Source organism: Parasteatoda tepidariorum, chromosome 10 (assembly GCF_982258835.1).
Source record: "Parasteatoda tepidariorum strain Cologne lab strain chromosome 10, Ptep-v5.0, whole genome shotgun sequence".
NCBI classification, from domain to species: domain Eukaryota; kingdom Metazoa; phylum Arthropoda; class Arachnida; order Araneae; family Theridiidae; genus Parasteatoda; species Parasteatoda tepidariorum.
In genome coordinates, this window is record NC_141764.1 from 23,527,867 (window position 1) to 23,541,371 (window position 13,505).

At 28.4% G+C, this 13,505-nt stretch overlaps 1 protein-coding gene across 1 annotated transcript in view; it reads right to left on the reverse strand.

The window, feature by feature from the left end:
* LOC107439698 (uncharacterized) overlaps positions 1 to 13,505 on the reverse strand; it is a 310,740-nt gene that overhangs the window by 281,433 nt on the left and 15,802 nt on the right. Inside the window, exons 3-11 of the mRNA XM_087152696.1 lie at positions 13,321 to 13,362; positions 8,034 to 8,106; positions 7,088 to 7,221; positions 5,349 to 5,378; positions 3,658 to 3,726; positions 2,307 to 2,348; positions 1,665 to 1,700; positions 1,499 to 1,565; positions 633 to 757 (exon numbers count right to left, since the gene is read on the reverse strand). Of these exons, the coding sequence (XP_087008822.1) occupies positions 633 to 757; positions 1,499 to 1,565; positions 1,665 to 1,700; positions 2,307 to 2,348; positions 3,658 to 3,726; positions 5,349 to 5,378; positions 7,088 to 7,221; positions 8,034 to 8,106; positions 13,321 to 13,362 (618 nt within the window). The remainder of the gene's footprint in view (positions 1 to 632; positions 758 to 1,498; positions 1,566 to 1,664; positions 1,701 to 2,306; positions 2,349 to 3,657; positions 3,727 to 5,348; positions 5,379 to 7,087; positions 7,222 to 8,033; positions 8,107 to 13,320; positions 13,363 to 13,505) is intronic.

Sequence of the window (13,505 nt, forward strand, 5' to 3'; positions counted from 1 at the left end):
TAATGATGGGAAACAAATTGGGGAGTGCTGGACACTGAAAAATCTTCACGTGAAAAAGGAATGGGGGAAATATTATGGTGTCAAAGCTGGGACACGAACTCCCACTCTGTCGGTGATGCGATTGACAGATTAGACCTCTCGTTTATGGCATGTACTCAGCTGCAACTAACCAAGTGGCTTCATTAGGTGATCCTAGTTGGTGCAATACAATCCTGGCTGTTTATTTGTATTAGGTAAAAGCAGTTAATAAAATGTTTTTCTCACAGTTAATAGTTTGAAATGCCATTTATTTGTTATGGTCATTTGGTTGTCTTGATTGAATATTGTAAGATAACAGCTAAATAAACTGTTATTTAACAATTTTTTCTGAGTAACTTCTGACAGTCTAAGACAGTATCTATTTGAATCAGAATACTGTGTAAATTGAGTTGAAATGAGTTTTATTAAGTAATGTTAAACTAAAACTGAAGTATTGTTCAACGTATTGGTATTAATACAAGTTATCATGGTGTTACAGTAAAATGTCAAATCAATTTGCCTCAGCAAACCAATTTGCCAATTTGTTATTGATTACAGTTAAAAATAAAAAATAAAAATAACTATAATTCAGCATCATATTTATTTTTACTTGCCTCTTCTGCAGTTTTCGTAAGTGTCGGTCGGTAGCCACTGTCCAATTCCTTGTGTACATGATAATGTTAGCTGAATACTTCCATCTGGAAACTGAAATCCACCCACGCAAGAAAAAACACAAGTCCTGAAAGTTATTAGAAAAGTAAAAATTACTTCAATAATTTTTTTTTAATGTGCAGGAAACATAAATGTTCAGCCTTGATTTCTTAAAACTTCTTTTCTTCCAAAAATTGATATTAAAATATAAGAGATCATTGCTGATTATATTTTTTAAAAGTATTTTTGTTATTTATATATCTATATCTATATCATATATCTATATCATATATCTATATCATATATCTATATCATATATCTATATCTATATCATATATCTATATCATATATCTATATCATATATCTATATCTATATCTAATATCTATATCATATATCTATATCATATATCTATATCATATATCTATATCATATATCTATATCATATATCTATATCATATATTTATATCATATATCATATATCATATATCATATATCATATATCTATATCTATATCTATATCTATATATATATATATATATATATATATATATATATATATATATATATATATATATATATATATATATAGTTCAGCAAAAATCACCGACTTTTCAAACTTGAAAATCTTTCAAAAAGCATGTTTTAAGAGCAGTCTGTTCGTAACGTATCTTATTTTATGTTTACCAATTGTTAATTTAAAAAAAATTATAAGAGGTGTTTTAAGTACAAAATATCGCAAATTAAACTTAAGAATTTACAGCTAATAAAAGTTAAATTTAAATCGTAATAAGCATTTTATTGCAACTATTTATTTTTGTTTTTACTTACCATGCTCCATTTGCCATTCTACATTCCTTTTGAGCATTTTCAGGTTGTCTCAATGTTCTACATTCTCCTAAAACAGAAATTTCCTTATTCGTAATAGCAATAAATATACCTAAAATTATTGCAACTGGTTTTCCAATTGTTTTTAATTAAGTGTCTGCCTTCTTACCTGAACTTCCCCCGAATAAGCTGCCGTCATTTGTTCCTGAAAAATAAAAAACAGTAAGCAATCAAACAGAGTAATCTAATATTTATAAATAAAATTAACTAAAACCCACACGCTTATTTGTATTCCTAAAATGATATACACAAAACTCAAGAATTTATGTACAACAAAATAATATAGTAATATTCACATATGTATAAATAATCATTATTTAGTAATTTATATGTAGTGCTTTCGCGTTATACATATGCATGACGCGATAAAAAAACACAGAATAGAAAAAGCATGGAAGTACACTGATAAATATTACTAAGCGTGTTGAACGTTAATATCGAGCATATTAGACGAAACCTTATTGTGACATTAATATGAACCACATTTAAAACTTTTCAAGCTTTATCACATGATTAAGCAAAATTCTATGGTGAATGTTAACAATATTCTATGGTATGTGGTATTCTACGCTGTTCAATTTTACACCATATAAGCATAACAACACATTTAAACCTTATCAGTGTTCAAGGTACTGACATTAGGATTTACATCGAATAAATTTTTCTTAGAATGTACTCCTGCTACAGATATAAGACAGTCCTATACAGATTTAAAATAGTTACAATTATAACTATAAGAAAATGCACTTACTTTGTTGTTGATAAGAGTTGTAGGAATTATATTGTTGAGATGCTGCAAAAAGTTTCAAAATTTTATCAATATACTTAATGTGGAATGAATGTTGTGTTGTCATATTAGATGTATTTTAATGTTATAAAGGTAAAATAAAACTTAATTTGCTTTAAATGACAGTCATTATTGCAGAAAAATTATAAATAATTGTAAACAATTTGTTGATAGAACAATTTCTTCATATTGATGAATAACAGTTTAAATACATTTCCTATCAATTTTTTCTTTAACAGTTCAGAATCTCATTTTATGTTATTCGAAAATAAATAATTTCATTAGCCGTTTATTTATATTTAAATTTTCTTCTTTATATATTATATAGTCTAATATACTGTACAGTCTAATATATAGTCTAATACATTATGAATGTGTTCAACTTGCGATTAGATAATTAATGATGCGGATGATGGTTGGTTGGGTTGGTTATTAAAATATGCGTGACAAAGTTATGTATGATGACACTTTTTATCAGGTTTAAATAAATGCTTTCACTTTACTCACGTATTGTTTCGTTAAACTAATGTCGTCGCTTATAAGTAACGATATGTTTTTACTGATATATTATACTGTCTTTATCAGTGGTCGCTAAACGTTCTTGATCATAGATCCACGAACTTTTCAGAATTCACTCATCGACCCCCTTCTGTTACTTACCTGTACTATAAACTTGCCTGTTTCTTGAACGATTAATTTTATTTTGGCCAAAATAAACTTTCAAATAAATCAATGAGAAGATGTGCTTTATAAAGCTTGGCTTGATTAACGTTGGGTTGGAAATTATTTTCTGTCGCAAATCGCTTCGAAGCTCAATTTATTTCTCTGCTTTGTTAAAATAACACTAACATGACATTCAACCACATATGGAATGAAATTCAAAGGTAAAATTCCGCATTTCAAAATTTTATATGTTTTCAAGTACTAGATTGATGTTAATTCATAGCCAAGTTTGATAAAAGCTTCTAAGTCCATTTTAATTCAATGACTTCATCTTGCAAATGAATGTCGATATTTCCAACTTGATAAAGTGGAGCGATTATCCATTCTGGGATATCCGCAGTTAAATATCTCTAAAATATAATTTAAAACCATTACTAAATTTAAAAAATCTTTGATATTGATTAAAATTGGTGATCATTGATCCAATTCTACTCGTAGATCAGATAGACTCCTAATTATACTATATCAACCCCTATGCGTCGATACTGACCAGTTTGGTGACCTCTGGTCTATATTAAAGAAATTAAGATTCTTAGCTTAATAAATTTTTTCTTGTTGTGATTTCAGTAACTAATTAAATGTAAATTCTTACATGAATGTGAATTAGAATATCCTCCATCTGATCCCTGCTGGTATGTTTGACCGTAGTTGCCTCCAATATCTGCATAAGGAAAACATAATAATTCCAACTCATTTGAAAGCTGTTACACAGATATTTAAATCTTCAATTTCACACAGAACACTTGTTTTATCATGTTATGTTTAAGGGAAAAAACGAAAAACTATTTTTCTAGACTTAATGTAGCGCCGATATTCATTTATGTACGTGGATTTTTTTTTATCTTCTTCGAACCATGAGAAAAAACAACCACTAGGAACGAAGAGAATACGATACAATATGTACGGATCTATAAGCGATGTGTGGGGAAATTATGAATTTTCAAATATTTGATATGAAGTTCATTTGGCAAATGATTAAAATAACTTTGAAGCCTTATATTTAAAAAAAAACATTACAAACCAATGAGATACTCATTATGAGCCTTACAGCTCCTTATTAATCGGGAAGTTAACAACAGGCCAATGAATTGTCATCTTGTCAGGTCATACACATTATTTCGAACTCGTATACGTAGAAGAACACCTACAGTTTGCTTAAAATAAGAACTCCCCTAGCCATTCGTCTGGACCCGTGGCGGTGACTATGGTAACGAGGTATGACTATTTCATATAGAGGGTCACTGTCTAGGACAGGTTTTGGCTTGTGTTGGTGAGAGAAAGGGAATTCGGTCTATTGTTTTAGCCCTAGAGTGAAGAGACGCTACCCTCCCTAAAATGCGCTATTCTTGTTTGCATAGCAGCAGACTGCCTCAGACTTCGTGGAAAGGGAAGTTCTTACAGTTGACAAACTATACGTGGTGTTTTATTTCTTTCAAACTAAGGTATTCAGGAAAACGATGGCCACACCTCCCTTTTGCAGGTTTAAAAAGGTAAGAAATGCTTCCCGTCACTGATGTTTTTTGTTAAGTATAGTGTCATGCGCGGTATACACTTTCTAGACAAATCTTACATGGATTTTTGTTTAATGTAAGGGACATCGCCCAGTATTCTTTACGTTGAAATTTTTTTTAGAATCTAAATTGTGTGAAAACCGCATTCACCTCCGGGTATTTCAGACGTGCTAGGTTTCTAAACAGGAATTTTGTTTTGTCTGTGAAAGTAAAGAAAATAATTCTAATTTAACATGTATGAACGACATCCGCTGTTTTTATTTAAAGCAAAACATACATAATAAAAATATATGAATAATCATTAGAGCTGTCAAGAAGGTTGGCCACATTATTATGAAATCCTACAAAATTAAAAATTATTCATTGATTGAATAATTTTGATTCCTGCTGGATTGAAATTTATTAAATTATCCGAAAAAAAGTATGTTAATACCTTGTTTTTTTAATAGAAAAAATGTACGACTGTTCATTGCAGGCGAAGAGTGCTTTTCCGTGAGTATTTTAGATATCAAAGTTACATTATTCAACATCGCAAAACTACGGCAGCAAATATCTTTTTCCGTTCAATTTTTTTTGAAGATTCTTTATTTACTTTAACAAGGCTAAATTTCAAGATTGTACCCATCTGTTTTCATTGGTAGATATTGAACCAGTTTAGATTGGGTGATGTTGAACCAGTTTACATTGGTTGATATTGCACCAGTTAACATTGGTTGGTATTGCACCAGTTTACATTGGTTTGATATTGAAACTGAAATGATATAAAACGTACCTTGATAATCGTCTTCATCTCCATACCTAACTGCAAAAAAGAACTATGATAAGACAAAAACACTAAATATTTAATGCACGATAATTTTAAACTGCAATACTGTAGCCTTTCAAATGAAATATTTTTAGAAGCGCCAGATTTTTAAAATTTAATTATTTAATTTTTTCCTTAGTTTTTGCAAAAAAGAAACCTAGTTTTTTAAATTAATCTTTTCTGCAGTGGTGGTATAATATGCTATAACGTAACTTTTGCGAAATAATTTTACAATTTTTATAACTTTCCCTTTTGGAAACATAATTAAATTTGAAGAAGCTTATATAGATTTTTATATTTACACAGATTTATTCAACTTTTAGCAAAGCATAAATGCGATATTTCTGAGAATAAAAGAATGAGTTTAATATTGTTTTATTTGAAAGTATTCGTACAATTTCATTATGTGTTTTTTTTCTCATGAATTTGTTTTATACTATTTCACTTTTTTTGATAATACATGGAAAAATTTCATGGGATGCAAAACTGCGAAAGATATTTTGTGACTAGTTAAGAAAAACGTATTTAATCCAATCAATAAAGCAACCAGTAACATGCTTCATGTTACTTGCACCAAATAAAAGAAATGTAATCTACAGTTCTTCATTATTAGATTTCAGAAAATTTGATAAAGAAATAGTTTCAAGACCTTATCATAAAAAACACATCAAATATATAAGAAAATATGACTACCCAAATATAAAACTTAACATTATCTTTAGAACTCAAGCATCAAATTTAACTGAGGTATAAAAGTTAACATAAAATTTTAAAATTACGTTGAATTACTCGCATAACATAGTATATATTTAAAAAATAAAAATTTATGGAATCAAAAGTACATTTATTAATACTTTTTCATCATTTACATTTTGAAAAAAGGCTTTTTTGGTTTAAACAAATTAAATTTCCTCAGTTTAAAAAATTTATCTTAATTTGTAAATAAAGTGGTTAAAATGTAAAAACATTGTGTATATATATATATATATATATATATATATATATATACTGTAAATACTGTAAATATATGTACAGTGTTACTGTAAATATATATATATATATATATATATATATATATATTTACAGTAACACGCGCATTGCAGTTCTTAAGGAGTTTCATTTCGAAAAAGGTAATTTTTTTTCCTTCTCTTTTTACAATTCTTGAACAAACATTTTTCAGACAGTTTTATTCAATTACTTTTTCAGACGAAATATTTTGATAGAAACGATTCACCGTAGTTTTCTTGAAAATTGATAAAAAAAACTTAAATTCATCGACGAACTGAAAATTGATATTTTTTTAAAAAAAATTCTTAAAAAGGATTTTAAGATTTTAGCAGTTCGATTAGAAAATTTCTTCTCTTGGGGAAATTTAATTTTGTATTGGTAAATGGGCAAACGCAGATTTCTATTTTTTATAACAAACACAGACCTTTTTTTGGATGGTTTTAAAATTTTAAAGGAAATATACAGTTTGTAGATTTTATGAACTTAAAATTCTGAAACATCTTAGTTTATTATTTAGGTTCGCGTTCAAATAAAACTAAAATTTAAATTGTGTCCTAGTTGCATTTTAGTGAGTAAAAAAAGATCCTAATAAAATAGATCCTTTTAAGAAACTGAACCTAAAATAACATACTTTAAGACTCTATTAATTAATATTTACAAAAAATAAAATATAGCAGAGATTGAAATGCGCGTCTTACTTTCACAGTCTGGGAATGAATTTAATATTAGAGTTTGTGGAATCCACTCTCCTACGTCTCTGTCACAAGTCAACGTCAATTTAGAAAAACCACTGGGAAATCTGTAACCTTCATCACATTCAGCCGTGCATTTGCTAAATTAAGAAAAAAGAAAAATTAGATCCAATAGTATAAACTGCAGTTATTATACCACACTGTGAAATCCACACACTATGTTTGCTGTGAAATCCTCACACTGTATACCTCACTGTGCTTGTAAAACCCATTTCACCTCAAAATATATATTTAAAGTAAAATATTATAGCTAAATTTTATGGTTTTAGTTTAATAATTAGAGTGATTCAGCGATTTTACGGTAATCATTACAGTAAAAGTCAAGACACATCAGAATTTTCGTTCCGTTCACTCCGGTAAAAAATACAGGCATCCTGAGTGCCGGTACTTTTTACCGCAATTTGATCCAGAGTTTCTTACAATGCATTTTACTTTTTGTTTTTTATGCGACGAAATAATACGTCATACTAATGCTATCTATGATCACGTCCATACTGTCTTAATAAAATCCAAATAAATTTAGTATATCTAAATAAATTTTTGTCCTTTCTAATATATTATAATTTACTACTTAACTGTTGGTAACTAGAGTTTAATTCCTCATTTAAGTAATAGTAGGCTTTATTTATCTACCAACAACTCGAGAACGTATTCGAGTGTACAACGATACACTTTCTATTTAATGTTTCCATTTAATATAAATGCAAAAATGTAATACATTTTGTCATCTAATTAATATTTTTTCATGTTTGTATTATTTTACAACTAATTAAGTTTCCGCAGAAACTAAATGATTTCCATCTTTACTAATAATAATTTTGATAATTTTAATAATTCCACTAATAATAATTTTGTTAATTTTAATAATTGTACTAATAATTTTCAGCCTTACTAATCGTCGTTTTCCATGCTACATCTCATTTTTCCATTGTCTGGTGGAAGAGGCCGTAAGCATTCTCTGGAGGCTGAAATAAAAGAATTCATAATTCATATCTTTGGTCTCAAGGTGTTTTTTGCTTACAATGAGGAAATATGAATTATGCTCTTAGCAAATAGAATAGATGTTTCAAAGTTACTCGATTTCCACACTCTCCACACTTTCCCCCTTCTTTGTTTCCACTGTATCCTCAAATCTTTAGTTTTTCCTACTTCAGAATTTTTTCACGCTTTACTGCCGAGGGAGAAAATTAATATTTTCGTAACCATGGTAACGGAAAGGAAAAAAAACATAGAGAGTGATATATAAGATTAACTTTGAGACGTTTATACAAAGAATTCGCAAAGGACGTTCATAAAGAGTAAAGTTCCAGATAATAAAGCTCTACCATTTAAGTTAGTTATTGTCAAAAGTTTAATTAAATTGTGTACATTTAATTCTGTAACATTAAAAGTGTTTGTGCTGATGCGTGTTCCTCGTATAACTGCAGACACATTTATACTAAGATCCTGAATCTTGGACAGCAGATACTAAAATCAAATTTATTCCACAATTCTTAAAATTATTTTCGTTGAATTAAAGTTTATAATAGGGTTCGGAAAGTAAGCGCATAAAACAAGCTATTGGCTTGTGTTTAGCATTATGTGATGTTTTATATTGTTGGTCAGTTGAATCGGTTAAATGAATCAGCATGAATCAGTTAAATGAAAGACAACATCGCTGTTTACTAGCTTTGCAAAAGTTTACTAGCTTAATCCACATGGAGTTTCTAGCACGTTCCTCCATAATTATTACTTTTTAATTCATTCAAACTCATTAACGATCAAAATTAAGGCAAAATGTAAAATACCACGATTTTTGATGTTCCTAGAGAGTCATAAGCACTCTAAATTTTACCATATTCTGGTAGTTTTGACCATACTTTTCTTCTAAGTAAGAAGTTAAGTACGAAGTTAAGTAATAAGTTAAACATAAATTTTTCAGGTAAATTGCTTCATTGGTATAAATCTAGACTATCATGTGTTGGCCAATATTAAAAATTAATGACATCATTTACAATTTTGAGTATACTTAATCTTTTAATTTTATTAGCTGCACTTCTAACAACGTGTTTAGTTAGTATAGAAATAAAAACTTAACCTAGAAAAGAATTCAAAAATAATGAAAAGAAATTGGAATTAATTTTATTGTGTTAATTAGGGTTTTAATTTCCTGCGTGATTTCTAGGTTTTTATTAATATTGAGTGGCTGGGTGACGCAGTTGGTTTGTCGTCAACCTTCTGAGACCAAGTCTGCAGGTTCGATGCCCGGCCCAGACACCGGATTTTCGGGATGCAGAAAATCCTCAGGGGCCATGTCGTATGATTATACGGCATGTAAAAGATCCCTGGAGTGCCTTATTGGCTCTTGGCGTTTCCAGCAAAATTAAATTCCTAGTGCACTTTAGCATCCAAATAGAGTCTCGGTGCTGCCTCTAGTGTGGCAGAAACTAGACGTCCAAATTAGCATGACCAACGGTATCTCAGCCATTGTGGTGGTCCTGAAAGAGTGGATACCACCTCTGGAGAATGCACTAGGTCTGCTCATCGGCAAGACCGATTGTGCAGCTTATTGGAAATAAATAAAAGAAATTAATATTGATTTGATATATTTTGGCATTTTATTACACCGTACAAAAAACAGGTGTTCAGTTAGAATAAAAATAAAAAAACTACTATCGTTGAAATTGAAAGAAAGCACATAAAATATCAAGAAAATACCTTGACAAACATCATTACTTGGCGACGATAAAATTTATTAAGTTTCAAAAGTGATAACAATGCTCCATGATATAGTATATTAAATCACAAAACATATCTAAAAACAATAATAGTTTAAATGCATTTCCTTAACCGTTAGGAATAGCTACCCATTTGTAATCTTCATTGATAAATGTATCCAAAATTTAAAATTAACCGAAATAATTTATTCGAAAACTTAAGGAAGCGTAAAGATTACTATCTATTGCAAATAATTGTAATAAATTGTATAAAGTACTTCCATATTAATAATATAGATATTTGAAACAAATGAATAAAAAAAGCATTGGACAAAATAGATTAAACGATGAAGCAAATTAGATTTCCTGGATTAACTAACTTACCTTAGTAAATCAGAACATGAGTTACAAGAAGTTTCTCAGTTACTAGCTTATTAGATTAATGCTTACGTGCTATTTGTTTAAAAGCTTCAAGTTCCATGAGAAACTTAAGTGAAACAAAGACGAATTATGCTTGATTAACATTAATTTGCATAATGGTTTCCTTTAGTAAATGGCATAAATGAGATGGAGTAGTTTTCTTATAAGTTGGCATCAAGCTGTTATAAAAATTAACTGAATAAAAAAATTCAATATTGTTGGCCAAGTAATTAATAAAATTAGCTGAAAAAGCAATTCAATTTTCATTTAGCACTTTTTTTTAAATATCGAAATAAAGCTTTTTAAAATTTTACATAGAAAAATTTCAATGAAACACTTTAAAAATGTAATTCCTATACTTCCAGCAAAATTTGTTCCACATTAAACCATGCTATCCTCACATTTAAGAAAAGTATTGCAACTTTTAAATGTAGTATTAAACCGTATTATCTGTATCAGTGTTTCCCAAACGTATTACCTTTGTGTACCCTTTCCAAATTTTTCGTAATGCTGTGTACCACTAATAAAAAAATGAATGTATTTTTTACTATAAAAAAAATTGCACAAAAATTAAAAATCACAACTGGCTGTTGACACCACTAATTATTAACTGTTAACTCTGCAAAAAATAGCCAATAAAAAAATAAGTAATCGTAAATTTTCATGACTAGCTTTGTTTTTAAATGAATTTTTTTGAAATGTTCGTTTGTTGCAAGATATTTCGCATAAGAACACGTACCCCTGCCAATCTGTTCCCGCACCCCTGCGCGCACGCGTACCACACTTTGGGAAACACTGATCTATATGAACAAGATCATTGTAAATATTTGCAGCAGCCTTAAACCATAATAACGGTAAATTGTGCAAAAATGTTAAAAACATTTGCTGCCCCATGGACCATAGAATCGGACGAAATATTGCAAATATTTACTGCAATATTGAACCATAATATCGGTACAATGAACAAAAATATTGCAAGTATTTTCTGTTATTTGGAATCATAACATTAGTACAAAACTTTGCTTATACCCTAATAAAGTGATTAACTGTACCATATTTTTATTCAAGCTGATTCGTTGTGTTGTTCAATATAGCACCATACTAACCATGTTGTTATGGTCTGACATGCTCAAAATTTTTAAGAGGTCTCCTTATTGCAAATTTGAATATATCATGATTCTTAATGTTGTATGAATATTAATTGAAATTACTTTAATTTCCTAACTATTTATACTACCCATCCTAAGGAATACTTCTGAATTTTTATAAAATGAAACATATAAATCAATTTTTGATCATTTAGCACTAAACATACCATAGCCGATCAAATGACCCTTTAAGAATTTTTGCATCGAAAATGAGCTTATCATCTTATCGTTTTTGCACATTTGACTTCATGACTTTTTCTAACAATTATATACAGTTAATATTCTATTATTATTTGTTTTTTGCATTTTGATTTTTTAGAACAATACTTGTCGTACACTTATTTCTACCACGACCGGCATTTGACTGGGGGAACAATTTATTGCTTTATAAGGCTATCGGATCAGAAATGACGATGTTCAACTTATTGCATTCGATTAGTTGCACATTTCTGAAAAGACTCTTGCGTAGTAAGTTCAATCAGAATAACTGAGAATTCTAATGTCAAGAGAGTACCTAAAATTTTAGATTAGCATTTTTGCGCAAGAAAAAGTGACAATTATAATTCTTTATATATTCTTATAATTATAAGAATTATAGAAATAATAATATTAGAAGAAATATGTTCGCGGAAAATGTAAAATGGAAACACCCTGTAAAATAGTGATGGAAAATAGTGACAATTATAATTCTTTATATATTCTTATAATTATAAGAATTATAGAAATAATAATAATTAGAAGAAATATGTTCGCGGAAAATGTAAAATGGAAACACCCTGTAAAATAGTGATGGAAAATAGTGACAATTATAATTCTTTATATATTCTTATAATTATAAGAATTATGGAAATAATAATAATTAGAAGAAATATGTTCGCGGAAAATGTAAAATGGAAACACCCTGTAAAATAGTGATGGAAAATAGTGACAATTATAATTCTTTATATATTCTTATAATTATAAGAATTATAGAAATAATAATAATTAGAAGAAATATGTTCGCGGAAAATGTAAAATAGAAACACCCTGTAAAATAGTGACGGAAAATAGTGACAATTATAATTCTTTACATATTCTTATAATTATAAGAATTATAGAAATAATAATAATTAGAAGAAATATGTTCGCGGAAAATGTAAAATGGAAACACCCTGTATATGTAAAAATTGCGGTGAGCAATGAGCTAAAAATTCTTATCCTTTGTGTTTGTAATACATGAAAATTGTCAATATACAATTTTGTTTAATTATAATAAAGTTTTCTTAGTTTATTTTTTCCTAGCATCCATATTTCATGCATTAAATCAAGAAACATAAAGTCCGGCGGTTATTTGACCGGATATGGTAGAAATAGGCATATATTAAGAGTTGGTATGTTAGTGTTAAATTTAAAAGGAGTTTTAGAAATGGAAAGAAGAAATTTTAACAATTTATTAAAAAAAAGCAAAAGGAGAAAAATTTTGAAGTTAAAAAAAATGGAGCTTGAAGTTATAACTTTTTTTAAAAATTTCAAAATTTTTTAAAATTTTTGTAATTTTTAAAAATTTTTTAAGCAGATTTAAATACATATTTTTTATAAACTTTAAAAGCATTCTCTGATCTCTGAAGTATTTTCGTATTATTTCATTTTATGAAAAATGAATGTGTTTAGTTATTCAGACAATGTGTAGACCAACCTGTGTCTATAAGTGATAATGCCTTTTTTGAATCCTTCAACTGCATTTCTAATAATATTCATGCAATTAATGACATACTTTCAATTACAGGAAAACAAACAATCGTAATATTTTACCAAAATTGCAAATAGAATGAATATGCCAGTTTTAAAGCAAGCATTTTTGTGTGTAGCAATTTTAACAGCAATACGTAATTTTCAACTTAACACAATTTATCTAATTAAAGTCTCTGTGCCTTACCTATTAATGGTTTCTTTGTACTTAAAGCATATAGTCTTTCACCTAAAAATAAACACCCAATTACTTACTAATAAGAACTTAGTAAATTGCAATAAAATTTTTACAATTCAAAATGCTAAAATTATAGTAAATAATGTTTGTTTAAGTAATATTTGTTTATAAAAGGAGCTTTTTAATTAACGCTC